We start from the raw sequence: 18,136 nt of genomic DNA, 5'->3' as shown, positions 1-18,136 counted from the left end.
AAAGCTGAAATGAATGTCCTCCACCCCGTTAACAAGGGAAGAGGGAAAGAGATGATTCAGTCCTCGTGAACCAATACTGCTGAGTTACACACATTTCTACATGCAGCTTTAGTTGTTTGTCTGCATTGTTACAGCCTCATTTTGCAGCAGAATCGCTAGGCATAGGCACCGATCGTGGGTGTGTAAATCAGCTTGGGGGTACTCTGTGTCAGCGGATGCTCTGCTCCCCTCCATACTTTGTGTGTACAGATAGATGTGTGCTGTGTAATATAAAGCAACCGAGCTACTGTTAATATTAGTGGTGCATTTTGCTTTGCTTTGAGTTTGTAAAGGTGAAAGGTGACTGTGCAGGAAAATGGAACAGTATATTTGCTGTGAGACAGGCACTAAGAACTCACTCCCATGCTCAGTTATAATTCATGACTGTACTGGTGGGAAGCCCTCATCCCTCTGTGGAGTTAATGCATCTCTACTGTAGCCTGCTGAGAGCACCCTGTGTCCCCTCCCACCATCTGTGCATCCACTTGCGTGCTTTCTCTCTGTCTTTGCTGTGAGATCTCTTGGTGTTAAAACTGTCAGACTACTACTGCCTGGTAAAGGTGGCTTTATGATGTGTATTAATGTTGAATTGTCATTTAAAGGGTGAGGAGGTAAGAAAGGGATGTGTTACCGTTTGTTTTAAGCTCTCCCTCGAAAATGCTGACGAGCAGATCAAAAGGTAAATTTGTTACTTCAGACAGCAAACAGCTTTGAACAGGGTACAGAAATTTCCACAATGTAGAGTAAGAGCTATTAATGGCATCTTTCTTCCCAATCTGGGCATATTTTGCTCTTTCTTGGTACAGTGGATCTCTGTTTTTCTGTGTCATGATTTGAACCAATGGCATTGTAAATTCAATAATATTTATTTACCTATCAACTAGCGTAGCTGACAACAATTTTATTTTCTACAAGTTGATCTCCCCTTTTAACAGAAAAGCTCTCTTGCAGGCTGCAAGTTAATTGCTTCTATGCTACCTGAGACTTGAAATTCATGTGACCAAGTGCTATAAGCTAGCACAATCTTACTTAAATAGGTAGTATACGAAGATTTTTTATTATTATTATTGCTGTAAGGCACTGTCAGAAGACCGGTGAGACTGTCTAGCTTAGAAAGAGCTGAACTCTGTTCACAGAAGCTTGAGATGATGCTTTATCAACCTGGCACTTTACTGCAAGGATAGATATTAGACTCAGAATATGGTTAAAGGACCATGTACTTGACTGTCACAGCAATATTAATTTGCAGGGTTTCGCTGAATGTAATCTTATGTAGTCTGTTGTTTGTACTCCTTTAAAACTTATAAATCAAATCCAGACCTGGAATAGCAGCATATGAACTTAACAGATGTGCTGCCATAAGGGACCTACTAGGTTATAAACTACAGAAATGATCTTTTTATATTTCAGATTCCTAGCTTATTCCAGGGAGATTCGGGAAGCACAGAAGTGAGGTGGAAGGTCGCGCGTTAGGACAGTAGCACCCACCCAGTGCTTGACGTTTGGTGTAATAGTCAGGAAACCCACATCTGATGGTTTTGTTATTCAGTCATAGCATCCTGCTGAAGTTCCAGAGCAAAAGTAGGGCAAGGATGACTTCAGTAGCTCCGTGTCCAGGTTTTCTTAGGTGAAAGATCACTTTGAGATGACACAGATGAGTAGTCAGGCTGAAATCCTAGTTGGTATTTTATTAATTTTGCACCAAGATAAATCCTGAAATTCTGACAAACTCCGTGACAGGTGAAATTCCTTCTTGCAGAATCTGCTCAGCAAGAGGCTGCTCATTTCGTTCTGTTCGGAGGCAGGCAACAGGAGGGCAGCTTTATAATCAGCCCTCAGCGGACCCCCAGCCGCCCCAGAGCCTTGGACTGATTGAATAACTCCTGGGCCTCTTCCCCTAGGCCTCCATCAGCAGGGGTCCTGTGGAAAGCAATCTCCCGCAGACTGGCACTGAAGTGAGCTTTAAACTACTATTTTCTGCTCTCCAGAGGAGCCTGGAGTACTAAAAGATAGATGGACTGCAGATATTTTATGAGAAACTGTCAGAAGAAGAGCAGAGTAAATGTTTTTTTTCTTCCTTCTTGGAGTCACATACACTACATCGCTATAGAAATTTTTCCAGATTTTTTTGCTGTTGAAGTTTGAAATTAATTGGTTGCTAACCTTAATTTCCCCCCTCCCTCTTCTTTCTCCTTCTTTTTTTTTTTCCTTCATCCTTCTTCTCCTTTTCCTTTTTTTTTTTTTTCTTAAATATTCACTCGGAGGCCCTTTGCTTAACCACAGTTGCAGAAAATCAGTACCATTTGCACTGAAATATTTATAATGACAGAATGAAAAATTGGATTCATTTTCTGGCCTGTAGCCGAACAGTCTGCAACTTTGTGCAGCATTGTTTAGCATCTCTCATTCCTCCCTTTCACTGGGGTCGTTCTCAGACACACACGCACGCGCTGCCCAGGCTTCAGAGGAATGCTTAGCAAAACACAGAGCCATTTTTAATCTCAGCCTTGAGAAAACAACTTGTCTCTAACCTTGCCACCATCTGCGGGGGAAAGCAGAGGGGGGACGCACGGGAAGCGGGTAGACTCCCTCTTAAAGGAGAGATTATAAAGGATGACATGCAGTAATCTGCCCTGTACAGCAATGCAGCGTATGGCTGGGATGCAGCGAGTTGCCTTGGTGTCTTCCAGGAGAGGCAGGGCAGACTGAGCACCAGGCTGGACAGCAGGATCTCTCTGCTAATCCCTTTTCTGCCACTAATTCCCCTGGTGGCCTTGGGAAACTCATTTGCCCACAAAGGAAGCGGTTGTCAAAAGCTCCCTTTTGTGTGTGAACACAGACTGTGCCTGTAAAAAAATGCTGGGTGCTTCTTTGCACCTCCAGAAAACAGAGGATGCTGGAACTGCACATATTTACTTCCCTCGAAGCAATGGTGTGAAGGTGAAGTGGTTGATGTTTGCAAAGTGCTTTGAAAATGAAAGTGCGGATCCTCGGGCTCCAATTTGCATCCCCTGCCAGTATAAAAGGCACCTTTAGTCAGGCAGCCAAGGATTCCCTTAGTATGCAGCAATTCCTGTTTATTTTGCTAGCTGGTTCTGTATCACTCCCTTTTGGTCCTTGCAGGCATGTCTCAGACTCCAATGAATTCCAGGGTTTTTTAATTGATATATAAATCCCTCGGGGGCTATTACAGGCTGGCATAAGGTCAGGCAGCCTTATGAATGCTTTAATGTGCACTGAGGACTGAGCTGGCCCAAGATTTGAATGTTTAGGCCACAAGGATTTAAAAAAATATATATGGTGGTTGTATAGGAATTAGTCTGAAAATGACAAAAATTTATCAGAGAATAGTAAGTCTCTGCAGATGTTGGACTGTTCTGCAGAACTTAATAGAGAAATATATCTCAGAAAAGTGGTGAGTCCAAAATCCTTCAAAATGATTCTCTGGTGAGCTCCGTAGACTGTTTGACAACTGTGTTAGCTTCTGGAAAAGCCCTGTGGCCAAAATTTCCATCCCTGATGCCTAAAACAAGGCGTCTTGAGACCCTACTGGGCTACCCAAGTACATGGGTTGGATTCAGGGGTCAGATTCTGCAGGGTGCTGAGAATCTCCTGAAAATGTAAGCACCAGAAATTGCCTCTCAAGGTTCAAAAATGTCATCTTACCAACCTCATCCACATGTAATTTATAATATAGCATGACTGCTGATAGCAGGTACCTGTGTATAGCACTAAATCCTGATCTCTTCTCCACATCACTCAACTGAGCCCTAATTTTTTATTTGGTTTCTTCTGTTGGAGCTTCACAACATTGACTCCCTCACAGTAGTCTTAGGAGCACAGCCCGAGCAGGTGTGCCTGTAAGCAGTAGGAAGAGGCAAACATCTGCTGTAAGTATCAGTGCGGCTCGGCTGGCGCTGCACAGCATTATTTTCTGTAGTTTGTGAGCAGCGCATACTTTTTATCATTCAAAAGTTTCTTACCAACTTGCAGATTTGCCTTTTTATCGTGTTCGCAAAGATAGTTTGACAGGTCAGCCTGAAGTGATGAGCGTTCTGACACAAACTGCGTCGTGGCTCAGAAATGTTGCCTGCAGTTGTTTTACTGTAGTAGTGCTTTGATTTGAAAAGAACTTTCTACAAAGTGGTGTGTTTTAGGATATAACACACACACCAAAAAAAAAAAATTCCAATATTGTGCTGCATGTATTCCATAGACTTGCTGCTTAACCCTTATAATTGCTTTCTGGTTTTCTTCTTTGTGTATGTATATGGAGAACACTACATTTTTGTAATTTTTAATAGTTACTGAGAAACAAAAAATAGCAGAAACCTGAAAGACTATGAGCTTTAATTGCAAATATTAGTATGTTTTAGAACTGGCACTTTGAAAGCAGATTACCTGACAATTTAACAACATTTTAAGGGAAAGCCAAAGCCCCAGAGCAGGCTCTTTCACATCCAGAAATATTTCTTTGGTTGAGCTGATCAGAAGACAAGCATACCGATTTGTAAAATGCCTTAAGATGCTGAAAAGATTTGCAGGGAGAATAGAATACAGACCACAGTGAAGTGGCAGTGCAGATCTTGCTGATGCTAATGCTACAACGCAGAACTGTTATTGAACTTCAGGGACTAGAAGAGTAGCCCCCAAACAAATGTTTTATCTTATTGTTGAAGACAGTAACTTTCTGGGAAAGCTGCTTCCTCTGTGGGCCTGGGTCTTTGCATTGGTTTTATTTTCCTGTTTGCAGTGCCAGTCTGTTTACTCAAGTTATTAGTTTATAAATTTTGCCAAGGTGAAGTAACTGCGAGAGCTTTAAATTAGAGTAAGTGCCACTTCTGTGTGGCAGGTTCCTCGGAGCGCTGATGGGAGAGCAGGCCTCCTGTTGCCTGCCCCTTTCCGCCTGGCCCCGCTGCTGTGGGTACTTGTTTATCGCTTTACCTTTGCATTTCTGTAAGCGTGCACTGCCGTGTGATGAATCGCCCTCTGATGAGAAGATTCTGCTTTTTTTTTCCCTGGGATCAAGCTAATACTTCACTTTAAAGAGTTATTTTAATTAGGTGGGTTTTATTGTAATGAATTAAAATTAACTTGGAGTAGCAAATTATATGACTGCGAGGGTTATAGATTAGCCTCACCATAGCTACAGCACATCTTTTTGTAAAGGAATTAAAGTTCGGTATTTCAGACAGCTCGGCACTAAACACAGGCAGCAAATAAGTGTCGTCTCCAGTCATTTTCCCTCCTCAGCATGATCCTTTTCACTTGATCACGAGATTGCCAGGCTAAAAACCAGCCCTAACGGGCAGCAAGGGGTGCTGCGAGTGGCAGCTGCACCAGGCTGGCCTCCCCAGCAGGAGACAGCCAGCGAGGCAGGAGTGCCACAGCACCGCCAGCCAGGCCCAGGGGTGAGGGGGGCACTTCTTCGCCTGTCAGTGCGGCGTCGAGGCTGGCTCTAATGACACATCTGACTTGCAACGTGTCACTGGCCAGCTGTGTGACAGGACACAGGATGACCAACCTCCAAGAATGGCATTTGGGAGGAGAATACTTCTCGCCTCGTGGGGAGGATGGAAAAAAAGGCATAGAAGGATGCTTCTTTGTGCAGTACGTGTTGGGAGGGAGTACTAAATGTGTGCTGTATGCCTTGGACTTACAAGGGGGTAAGACTTCGCTGTCTTGCCCCTTGTATAGGTTCTGAAAAGAGGCAAAAGTGAGAGTAAAATTCTTCCCATTTAGCTGTGGTCATATTCACACTTCTTTACACGGATGCAAATAACAACAAAACAGAATACAATAGAGAATCCAGACTTCTTTGTTTTACAACCAATAACCACAATGACAAACATAAAATTTTATTGTTCTGGTACCACATGTCAGTAAATGCTCCAGATTTATTGATTTACTGTGTATGTCCTTAAAAAATTGAGAGAAGTAGTGACTTTTTGAAGGGCACAATAGCATTCTGGTCTCAAAATCACCTTCACAGCATGGAATCTCTTAGGCTGAAAAGGAGAGAACTTCAGTGGGGTCATTCTAGGAACACAACATTTCTATAGAGAGTTCTTAACTGTCTGTCTATGAAGGGACAAAAATGGTCCCTATCTTCTTTACAAACAAGTGTATTTGTAGTTCGTATTCATACCAAGCCTGTCACATAACCACTGCCCCAGTTCCCACTGCTCATTGTTTAAAGAGCTGTAGGAATAAGGACAATAAGATGTCCAAGCCCACTGTGTGGTCTGGCACAGTGACCAGCTGTGAAGGAAGTCAGACTGAGAGCAATGGGACCTCTGCTTATCAGCTCAGGAATCTTTGGTCATTACCATCAAACCTGCTCGATCTGGATTTCATTACATACTGTTGTGAAGGAAAAAGATGCATCAATGTGCAAGTGAGTCTCGGTCTGACCATCAGCATTTCCAAGAGGAGGAGAGCTAGCTTTCCTTTTCTTTTCTACACATTTTAAAATTGACATACCGCAGATGAGGGGACACATTTTCACCTGTGGTTCTGATTTCTGCATCCAAAATGCATACCAGTCTGCTTACATGCTCCATCTTAATTGGGTGTATGTATGCCAGATATCTACCGGGTCTGATTTTTGTTCGCAAAAGCTGGGTTTGGTGATTTGAAACCTGGGCTGGTTCGGGATTTGCTTTTAGCTGAGTGAAAGCTGTGTTAGTCACTTTGTGTTAATCCTGGGCTGATCCATAACCTCCCGTGTGCTGAGTGCTGTTGTACAAGGCAACACGCACTGGCTGGCAATGTGCAGGGAATCCGAATTCCAGGCTGTCCCTTTGTCACCTGATAAGCACAATACCCAGCATTATGTCACAAGGTAGGGAGGTGAACCGGGCGATCGATACAAGTGTGAGATGCGTCCGCCCGTATAATAAGAGTGCAGACAAGTTACAGCACTTTCCTTTCAGGCTGTGTCAAGAAAGTTGTAATTTCACTTGTAATTTTGTTCAAAGGAATTCTTGTACATGCACCTGTGGAAAACAGGGAAGGATCATTGTTTTAAAGGTTGCCCTTTGCATATAAATCACAGCTCTGTGTGCTTCCCCATCTTAATTGGGTGACCTTTTGAATCCTATGGACAAGAGCTGAAATTCTGGAGCTGCTGGTTGGTTTAAGGTTTGAAATCAATTCACTTGATCCAGCAACTACTCTGCTTCAAGACAGAGAGCCCAGAATGGGAATTTGAGAAGAAAAAGATCCACTTGGAAGTTTCCTGCTCACATGTCCTAGCAAACTGCACCGCTAACTGAACAGGTGTGTGTAAAATACAGGTTCCTTTGTCACTTTAATCCCTGAAAAGACCTACCAGGATTCACTGAGTGTGAGATAAACAGGAGGAGCAAGAAACATGTAATGTTTCCAAGAGGACATTTCTGCGCAATTATCAATTTAAGCTTCCATTATTTGTCACTAATTACTGCACTGAGCTGTTAAATATTTAGCAGTAGTTTGTTTAATTGGGTTTGACCTATAAAGGAATCTGTACATAGCATAGCTTCAGTTCCAGGAGCCAGTGCCTCACTCCCAGCTAGGTAAATTTGTGTTCACGTAAGATGAGCACATATTGTCAGACCAAGGACTTTTTGTGTTTGTTTGTTTGTTTGTTTGTTTGTTTTACACCTGTCTCTCTTTTCCACCGATTCGTTTGTCTTCAAGGGGTCTAAAATTAGAGCACTAAGTAGGAGTACTACTCGTGGATGTAAAATGGGAGGGAGGTCAAATCCAAACTTGTTTACGGATGTTGTAGTTTAGAAAGTACCAGCATGATAAATTAAACATAACAAAGAAAAAAAAATAAAGCAGAGCAACAACTAGCCATTGAACACATCTGTTTGTAAAACACTGACCCAATCCCTGAATATCTTACTAGGTGGTGTTGCATATCAAAGCTTTTTATCCTCAGCTACCCTGCTCCACAGCAGCTGCAGACAAACCAGGATTCATTCAGCTTGCTCTTTGCCTGACTGTGTCTGACATGGTGAAGAGACTTCTGCCTGTCCCCTCTGCAGAGGGTGAGCAAGAAGCAATCAGTAGATGAGCAGTATTCATTTTGCTTTAAACTCCACAGCCCTGGCTCTGTTCATACTTGTCCCTATCTTGTAACTCCCTTGCTTTCAGTGGAGTTTCTCTTAATTTATACCAGGGTAATCGTAATCATATTCTAAAGTAATAAGACTTTTGATATATTTCTCAGAAGTGCCTCCTTTTGCATTTTTTGTTTAAGCTTTTATTCCCACTTAGTGAACAATTTTCTTATTGGGGTAGGATGCCTGTGTATTAATTTAAAACATTTACAGCATCACAAAAGCCTTGTTTTTCTACAAACAAGATGTAGGCTTGGATCCTGATTAGCAATACAGCCACTTCACAGCATAATAGAACGGAGTTTTTCCCCAGTTTTGATAAATTGCTGTGAACCCGTCCTAACTATTTCCCCCTCTCATATCACCATCATTTATAGCGGTAATTTTGCCATACATCCAAACATGCCTTGCCCAGAATGGAGAGGTTGTTGTAAGTTCCGTTGCATTTCAATAAACACCAAATAGTGTAAGGGAGGCCTGTGGAAGACTATTACCTGGCACTGTAGGTTAAAGCAGCCTTGGAGCTACTCTGATTTATGTCAGGGGCTTAACCAGGAGCCCCTGCCAACACTCATATTGAGGAAGGTGCAAGGATGGTGAACTGATACTTTTGTTCACCTCAGTTCACTTCTGGTAACAACGATGAAGGTCTTATTTGCTGTACCTAAAAATATGTCATTCTTTTCCATACAGAAAATCTGTGGTATATGTACTCTCATGTAATAATCAATCCAAAAGGGAATTGCTGGCATTTTACTACTGACTTAATGTAAGTCTCTGAAGAAAAATCGGTATCAGGTTTTGTTTGTTTGTTTTTTAGTTTCCAGTTTGCATCCCTGAGAACATACTATCCAGTTAGAGGTTTTTTATGATTTTGTTTTCTGTGGTCCAGCTGGAAACGTTTGAGTAGAAGAACCAGAATACTGAGACTTTTCCATAGACATGATTAAGTGAACGATCTGATTAGCAGTCATGTCATTTCAGAAACATTAATATAATATCATATCAAATCACATAGCTTACGTGAACTAATTTATATGAATAACTGTAGTTCAGTGTAGACTTTCCTAAATTATCGTTGTGAACAGCGGTCAGTCATGACCTGAGATGACCGGTTAAGTGGCCATCGTGTCTGAGAACAGAGCTGGGTCTCAAAGGCTGGTAAACATAAACTCACCACACATAAGTGGTATTTATGCATAGATAAGTGATATTTATGGGCACATAGTTTCTCTTGGGATTTGGCTCCTTCTTTGTTGTGGAAATAGCTCTGTTTTAGTTCAGATCAAATACTTCTTTCCTTGGGAATCTCAAGTTTTGGAGATTGTGTTTTGTTAGGTCTATGCTGATGGTCAAACAGGGTCTGAATGAAACTCCACGTCTATGTTAGTGTATTTAAAAATTCATCTATACTCCTTCTGCTCTGTCAGCTGCACTGTAGTACTGAAGATGCTGATGGCAGGCACACCTTGCCTGGAGTTTTATTTCCTCTCTAGAACTTCAAAGTCTTCATTTAGCTTCCTACCTTTGAAAAACTATCAGACATCATCTCCTTTCCAGCTTCCTCATTCACTCAGGATAAGTGTTGAATTCTGAATATATATTCATTTTTGTCTCAGAAACAATGTAATTTCCTCAATCAGACACACTAGAAACATCTGTTAGTTCCAAGATTTCAGATATAATAATTTAATTTCTTATGGCTCATGTTTTATGAAAGGAATAAAGGGACTTGAGGGGGCAGTAATCTATGGTCACATCATCCAATGATGAGTTTCAGCTGAAGTTGCTCTTTGTATTTCATCTACATGAAAAATGAATTGTTTATAGACTGTAAACCATGGCTCATAGATGATTGTCAGTACAGCTAAAGATTACAGCATAGAATGGATCTAGATCTGTCCCTGTATCAGGGTTAAAACCTCCAGTTAATACATTTGGTGGAGGTGGACAGTGGAGGGGATTGCTCTCACTGTGGGAACAGCTAAACCCCACCTCTAATACACATTTACCTGTATTGCAGCTGAACCCAGGAAGCCCACATGACAGAATCATCTTAATTGCATGCAATAGCAGTGGAGGGGGGCCTTAATGTTTTGAGGCATTGAAAGCAAGTTTACTGTGTTCAGGTGCTTTAAAACGGACCAGATATTCTACTGAAATCAGCTCCTGACTATGCAGCTCTGGTTTCGTGTGTGATTTGGGGCTGGCTGAGCCTCTTCCTCTCCTGGGATGAACATCAGGAAAAAAAAAAATCCTAACCCTGAGGTCTGTGAAGCTGTGAAACAGCCTCCCAAGAAGAGCATTGGAAGCTCTAATTAAAATTGGACTGGGCAAAACACTTGAAATTACACTATAGACAGTAATGCAACATTGGCAAGGTGGGTGGAGAAAACGCCCTAATAGGTCTTTTCTGTCTTTAAATTCTGTAAATTCTTGTTCTTCTCTTTTATTATGCTATTTCACCTTTTTCTTTAATGGTGACACAGTGTCATCTAGAAAGGATTATAAGATGCTATTGTGAGCTGTGTAAGATGATGTTAAATGTCAAAAGAAAAAACAGTGATTTTATGGAGAAAAGAAAGAAACTGTAAGCAAGGACATGAGCGTAGTGTTTGTGATCTGTAAGACAGTGGCAAATGTCTGCAATATATGTGTTTATCATTTTGACACTGCATTTCATATTCTCTGCGTATGAAGAATAACCACATTCCACCAAACCTAACACAGGTGTGGAAAAGTCATTTGCTGTAACTGTGTACATCACTCAGATTGCTAGAGAGATCTTCTATCCAAATGTTTCAAATATCCCTGAAGACTTGGACTAAATTATATCTTTTTACATCTTAATTTATAGCGTGTATTTAATCTTGGTATCTCACAAATCTAAATATCTCATCAATTTAGACTTGGGTATAATCATATTACAGTTTACCAGGAAAGAACCCTGCCACAATACAATGGGGCTTTGACAAGAAACTGTGCACTGCAGCACTGAAACAGCACAAGTTTGAGGAAAGGGTATAAAAATCAGTCTTTACTGAGATTTTTCTTAAAGTTATAGTTACGTCTGAATAAGTTCCATTTGTTTGCTGTACCCCTGTCCCCTCCTCCCCCATGCTCCTTTCCACATGATGTAGTATTTCACCACTTCCCAATGCAGAGCTTTCTGCAGAAGAGGTCTTATATCATGGCAATCGGCTAAGTAATGAGGCTTCAGACTGAAGTTCTGGAAACCATGTTGACTCTGTGAAACTGAATTTGTGATTCGTCATTACAGCTGCACTTAAGGTTTTGCTAGGCTTGCCTTTTCCACCAGCTTTTCTTTCTCCCCCTCCAGCTCTGGAAAATCCAGCGTCCCCTTACTAGCTGCAGACAGTTTGAAAAGTACGGTACAGGGTAAGAAGTTTGGAATAAAAAGAAGGGAAGAGAAGCAGAAAATCTTGATTAGAAAGTATAATTTAATAGAACGTGTATTGAACCAAATGTATTGATTAACGTGGAAGATATAGTACTTATATCGATTCAAACTAGAGATTTAGTACTAAAAGCTGTAAGCCAAAAAGCTGGTGCAGATTGCTACAAAAGTCAGTTTAATGCTGTCCTTGAGAATGCCTTCACAAAGAAATTCTTCTAATGTTTGAGGAGTAGGTAGAATGCGGTATATGTCAGTTTGATCCCGGAGGGTTTTATTTTGTACTCTAATAGCTGTTACGAGCCTACATTATATCCAAGGAGTAATTTTCCTTAGGGGTGCCCAGCTCGCTTTGTGTCAATATTCTAGCATTTTAAGTCACGTACAGTATATGCTTCTGGGAACAGTGCAGGAGCCAGCCAGACTCATAATGGTCTGCATTCATTAATAAAGGCAGAAGCTTCTGTCCCTCTATTGCCCACTACAGGGATGCTTCCCTGGTCTTCAGGGACCCGTACAGACACATTTAAAGAAAGCTTTATTTTGAGTGGGCAGGAGATGAAATGCAGGACTTGCAGGCATTTCCTAAGTCAGCTATATGCCCGAGCACAGGGGTGACCTTAATGGGTCAGAGAAGAATGCAGGTCAAAAGACTTATTATCCAGCCTGTTGGAAACCAATTGCTTTTGTTAAAAAAATAAATAAATAAATAAAAATTGTAGTGCTTAAAGGTTGATAGTAATGTGGAGAGTTCTGTTTTACAACATGGAACTGCATTGCAGTGCAGTAGGGTTCAGGTTTGTGGGTTTTCTTTGAATGAAAAAACAAACAAACAAACAAACAAAAAAAACCTAGGTGATCCATAATGTACACAGGTAAAGGATTCCAGATAAGTGATAACATGTAGGGTACCATAATTACTTAATCAGTGATGATTGATTACTCATGTTTGTGTTCTTGAACTAAGGAAAAAATAACATGCTGCTGTGGTACCGTTACCATCTGTTGAAATAATACATCTACATTTCATCTTTCTATTTCTTCACTTGTACCCCCTTTGCACTGTTTGTCTGGTACAACCGTGTCTTGCTTCATCTAGTCATAAGAAGCACAAGTCCCAGTTAAATCAAATGCAACCACAGTTTGCATTAAAGATTCTGATGGAATAGTGTCTGTGGTTATCTGTGGATATTTTTTTCTTCGTTAATTTTGATTCTTTGGGTGGGAACTTTTTACTAGCTAATACATCTCATGTTCTTTCCGAAACACAAAGACATAAAGACATACATCAAACAACCAAAAATATTACCTCTTTTGTCCCGAGCATTTCTGCAAAGAAACCTTTTTACATTTTTTTTGCAGAGAAGATTCTTCCACCCAGTGTTATAATGAAATCTGTGCATGTTTTCTAGTTCCTTAGCACTAACAACAAAGATATCTCAAAGCATTTTCATCTAGAAAAGTGGTGGCATATAATTTTATAACAGCTCACATAACAGTTGGGATTCTGGGTTCTGCTAATATATAGATATAGGAACAGGACAAACTAATTTAAAGGGTTTATTTTTTATGAGAAATATGTTGAATTCGGGTTCTCCCAGGTAATATACCTACTTTTCAGATAATACCAAGACAGAGAAACTGGGGAGGTCAGACGGCTTTCCTGGCTGGGTCTGTGTCTAACGCAGTAACAAATGCAGTGACACACAGACCTTCTGCTTCACTGTTCCTCCATTTTGTGCATGCAAAGCTTGCATTTGTATTTGCAAACTAGGTTCTCCTCATGAAATTGTAGCTCTTGGAAATGTTAATGCAGCTATTGCTGAGGTCCAGGAAGGATTACGTTAATAAAAAATATTTTCCCTTTCCATTGCTTGAGTAGGAAATTGAAATTTTTGCTTCACAGGGAGACTACCTCATAATTAAGCAGATGTGTTTATATGCAATCAAATTTGGGGGATATTAAGTAGGGAAGCACATGATATCTCGTGTACTTCGTTAAAGATTTCTCTTTGGCAAATGGATGCACTAATTGCTCCAAACTCAGGCAAAACTATTTTGAAGTTTCCGGCAGAGGCGCATTTTGAGCTCGTGCAGTGTACTTTTAGTGAAGGGCAGCGTGCTCTCAGAACCACACAGGGGATCTTGACTGTAATTTCGTGCTCTCCCTGGGTGCCCATGCTCCCGTGTCCCTGCCGCATCCCTGCCGGCAGGGGCTCCAAATTTGGCTTTCCCCACCCGCGGGCGCTCCCACCGCCGGGGAGGCGGGGAGCTTGCCACCCGCGAGGAAGAGAGAGCGTCGCAGTCAAGATCCGCTGTGCAGATAATGGAGGAGGATTTTTGCCCTAAATTTTTAAACACAACACCCCTCATAAAAACAACAACAGTTCATAACTGGGATTAATGTTTGCAATTTTCAGTCACTTAGACATGGGGTCTCCAATAGATGGCTTTTGGTGGAGTGGAATATGGCTCTCCGTGGGGTTACAGAATTTTCTTTCTTTTCTTATCTCTCTCCTTCCATCCTTTGCCTGCTTGCCTTGTCAATGTTATGCTTCTGAAGTGCTTCCACTTGGTATGTTTTGCCACTCAGCCAAATAGGTATTTCTCCCTAGTCCCTCACATTTGGGAAGCCTTAATTACTTTGGAAAGCATGTTGTGTTTTGACTGTTTATAATAAGTACACTTGCCTTTTTGAGGCCCGAGCTGCTCAAAGGATTTCATGTTTGTATCCTGCCCTGCCTTGCTTTTCTCTGCAACTCTTGGTTTCTTCTATCGCCTCTTCATTGTATCAAGGGAATCCCATTTTGCACCAGGGCATGGGAGTCGGGGACACCAAGAGCTGGGGCAGGTCAGGCCTTAAGTCATGCTTTAGTTTGCCTTCCTCTCATTTGGGCCTTTTTATTTTTTAATCAAAAATGTCATTGCAGCCAGAGTTATGCCTACACATCTAAAACACCTTTCGGCTGCTCTATATGCAGCTGTTTGTCCAGCCCCACACTGATCATGCACTGTTCAGGCAGTGGAAAGAAATCAAAATGGGAATGACTGACGTGCTTGCTTTCAGCAGATTAGAAACAAAAGGCATCCCCCAAATATCTCTCTGCAATGTAACAACTGGTATATGACTTCACCTGCTCGGGATCAAAGGAGAAATCAGCATTCAGGCTGCTACCCCATATTTAACCTGTCCTGTGGTTTCTAGGTACTGCAGGGTCTCCAATAAGCCCATGGTTTTATGCCATAAGTGCTGAAATAAATGGGCACAACAGGATGACAAAAGGGCCTACGGTCAGGCTTAACTCTTAATTTCTTTGCTTTTGTGGTTTCAAGTCAGAGCCCATTACCTGACACCAGCCAACATTTTAGTCTGCAGTGTATTGCCACTGCTTTACAGCATTTTGAAATGACTTTATGTGAAGGATAAGAAGCTAGATAAAATCAAGTGGTAGAGTGTATTTTTTTAACACTCTGGCCTTGGACAGTCTGGAATTCCTGCCATCAGCATTAAATCATTTTGCATTCACATCTGGAAACTGCATCTTTGAGTGTCACTGGGTCATTTTCCTTTAATCTTGAGAAGGGCACTACATTAAAAATTCCTTAGTCTTACTGTAAGATCCTTTCCTTGCCAAATGTCCCATGAACTATTGTTTGTGTGCGTGCACAGTTTAGGGAGAGAGAAAGAGAAAGGAAGGGAGAGCTATCAGACTGGTTTGCAGTCATGCTGGATTTCACATTTGTTTTGCCAAAGCTGTTTCTGTGTGCCTTTTCATGGGTGGCTCTGAAAGGTATGCTTCAGTAGATGTTCACTTCACCGAAAATGTTGACAGCCTTCAGGGAACAAGTTCATCCTGAAGTGCACTAGTCCAAAGGGATCTGAAGACAGATTAAGCTGATAAAGCAGAGAGAGGGGACAGGACGAGTTGAGACCCAACTATGGGACGTGCCATCCGTCCCATCCCCTCTGGGTCAATGACACAAGTCTGGTGCAGATTAAGCAGGGCAAAAGTAATCACTTATCAGTGGCTGTTCTGTTATTTGGAAGCAGCATTCACAGACTTCGTCCGTTTTCTGAGGATCAGTTTACTTTGGAGAAGACTTAACATGCAATGGATTGGCTCCTTGCTTTTAGCTCAGTGCTTGTGTAGGATCTGAGCCAATGCAGGCATTGAAATAGCATCTCATCCCTAAAAGTGGTCAACTAGATTAGGGCAGGGGTAGGAAAGAGGGAGATACGTGTGTTTGCTGCTGCATTTGTTCGCTACCCATATGGGAAAGGAGAACTGCAGGTTCCAAGGTCCATGTTGTGCCACCTCGCATAAGGCACTGCATTCACTTGAGGAAAAATATTGGTGGTTTTTGGAGACTGGCGGAAGGACTGTGGCAGCCCCTCCTGTTTTCTCATCGGCCTTTGATCTCTCTGCTAGGCACAGAATGACTCGTGGCCATAATATACCGTGCTACACTATTTAGGGGGAAATAAGTTTTAATGTAATAAAATATTTGAAGTGATGCCACAGTCTAGGAAGCACTGTCCATTTAGCATGTTTTTTGTTTGTTTGTTTGTTTGCTTTGGTTTGATTTATAAACAGCAAGGCCTTTTCTGCAAAATAAACGCACTTCTCATTTGCATAACATATAAACCATCAGGCATATGTAAGCAGACACCAGAACCACAGGACTGGTGTGCAGTTTCCCTGGGGCAGGTCTGCCCAAACGTACGTGGAGACAGTGTGTTTCCTTTCTGGTGACCTATGGAAAGAAAAGCGGTGTGAAACAGCTGGGGAAAACTCTTTTCTTTGAGAAAAGACACTTCTTCTGGCTGCTTTAAAGCAGGGAGGAATCAAAGATATTTTCTTTCCAATACATTATTTTGTGTGATGTTGGTAGAAATGCCTATCCTGTGACTAAGCTGTCTCTTTTCTTTTCGTTACAGAATCATACGATGACCCAGCATAGCAGTTAGTGCAAGGCCCATCTCTTCCAGAGGATTCTTTGTGGCACAAAAAGGGAACACGTTACTCTTTGCACGAAACTTTCATTGTTAATGTATATTATTCAGAAACATTGTATTGTACCATAAAACTTGTATTATCGAAACTGTTGGATGTTCATGTGTTTGAACTTTTGAGCACCGGATAGACTTCCTGTATATAAAGTGTTGCACATGTATTATGTTGTCTGATACTAAAATGGTCTTATAAAGACAAGTGGACTTGGGCCCTATTCAAGAAGGATAAAAATAATAATAATACTGTGTGAGGGGAAAAAATAGCTTAAGAAAAAGTGTCATTTTCAAGGAGGAGGGAGAAGGTAATAGCTATGTTCCATTACAGCTCTGTTTGGCCTTCCTTTTGTTTAAACTTCGGTCTAGAAATCTCTCTCTTTTGGTATACAAACAGATGAATCCAAGACTATTTTTTATTGCTGAAGATTCTTGCAAAAAATATGAAGAGACTCTTTCTCACAGAGCAGGAACCCACAGTTGAATAAGGCCCGTATATATATTTGTAAGCCTTGCGATATGACAGATAGCATTACCATATATGCAATAGTTGTTATGTAGATTGTCAAAGAATTTTTTTTTTCTGGATACCATTTGAAGCTTTGAGTGTTCAAGACTTTCCTTAATGATTTCACACAGCCAAATTCTTGAATCAGTTGAACTAACCTGTATGTTACTGTTATTAATGTTTACTCTGCGGTCTGAACCTGGAGATTACTGGAATTGTTTTCCAAAAGGAAATAAATTCAGTTTACCATTATGTGTGAGCGTGCTTGTGTCTTGTCTTTTTCCTTTGAAAGCAGCATTGTCATTATTGCTGTTGTAGTACCTAAAGGACCACCAAGATCTGGAATCCCATTGTGTCAGGACCCGTGAAGTGGTCAGTAGCAGTAGGGCACTGCTCTCGAAGATGACCATTTAACTAAACGTACTGGTAGAAAACTAAACATACTTGCCCACTGCAAAGCAATATGTGCTTTAGGGTAATACTCACTGTTTTCCACTTTTATTTGTTTGTCTCCTTTGGCAGTTTCAACAATTTCATGCCTGTATACTTGACATGTTGGTTGCCAGAGGAGTCACCGCACATCTTCTGTGTATAATTATTGGCATATTTCAGTGGGATACTATTTAGTGAGTTGGGTCTAGCACCAGCTACTGGGATCCCCCACTGCTCTGCCAGATCTGTTCCCTTCACATCCCTCACTCTCTCTTCTGACACGGGTAGCAGAACTGGACGTGGTGCACACTGCAAGATGATGCTCAGTGGCACCACGGCCCCGGGGGAGCTGTTGCAAAACCTCACAGCTTTGCTGGGGTCTGAATTGGCTCCTAGCTGCCTGCAGTTTTGAGAAGCAGAAAGGGGATAAAAACTAACCTTGCCTACCAGTATCCCCCCCTACTCCAGCTCACCTACAAAAGAAGACCAAAACAACCCATTCTCCAGCTATTTTAGTATCCTATCCTATGGCTTGAATTGCTGGATTCATCCCATGGAAACCAGTGTTGCTGACATACTGCAGCTAAAGAGCTGCATATCACAACAGTCCAAATGGCTGGAGC

General features: G+C 41.5%; 1 protein-coding gene across 17 annotated transcripts in view; it reads left to right on the top strand.

Annotated features, from left to right (window-relative positions):
• ZNF521 (zinc finger protein 521) overlaps positions 1–17,333 on the top strand; it is a 235,953-nt gene extending 218,620 nt beyond the window's left edge. For all 17 annotated transcript variants that reach the window (XM_035564046.2, XM_035564033.2, XM_035564031.1 and 14 more), the window contains one exon: positions 16,505–17,333. In XM_035564046.2, the coding sequence (XP_035419939.1) occupies positions 16,505–16,534 (30 nt within the window). In that variant the 3' untranslated portion in view covers positions 16,535–17,333. The remainder of the gene's footprint in view (positions 1–16,504) is intronic.
• The last annotated feature ends 803 nt before the right edge of the window (positions 17,334–18,136 follow it).

This window comes from Cygnus atratus, chromosome 2 (assembly GCF_013377495.2).
Source record: "Cygnus atratus isolate AKBS03 ecotype Queensland, Australia chromosome 2, CAtr_DNAZoo_HiC_assembly, whole genome shotgun sequence".
Taxonomy (NCBI): domain Eukaryota; kingdom Metazoa; phylum Chordata; class Aves; order Anseriformes; family Anatidae; genus Cygnus; species Cygnus atratus.
Note: the sequence above shows the minus strand (reverse complement) of the source record. Positions and strands in the feature narration are given on the sequence as shown.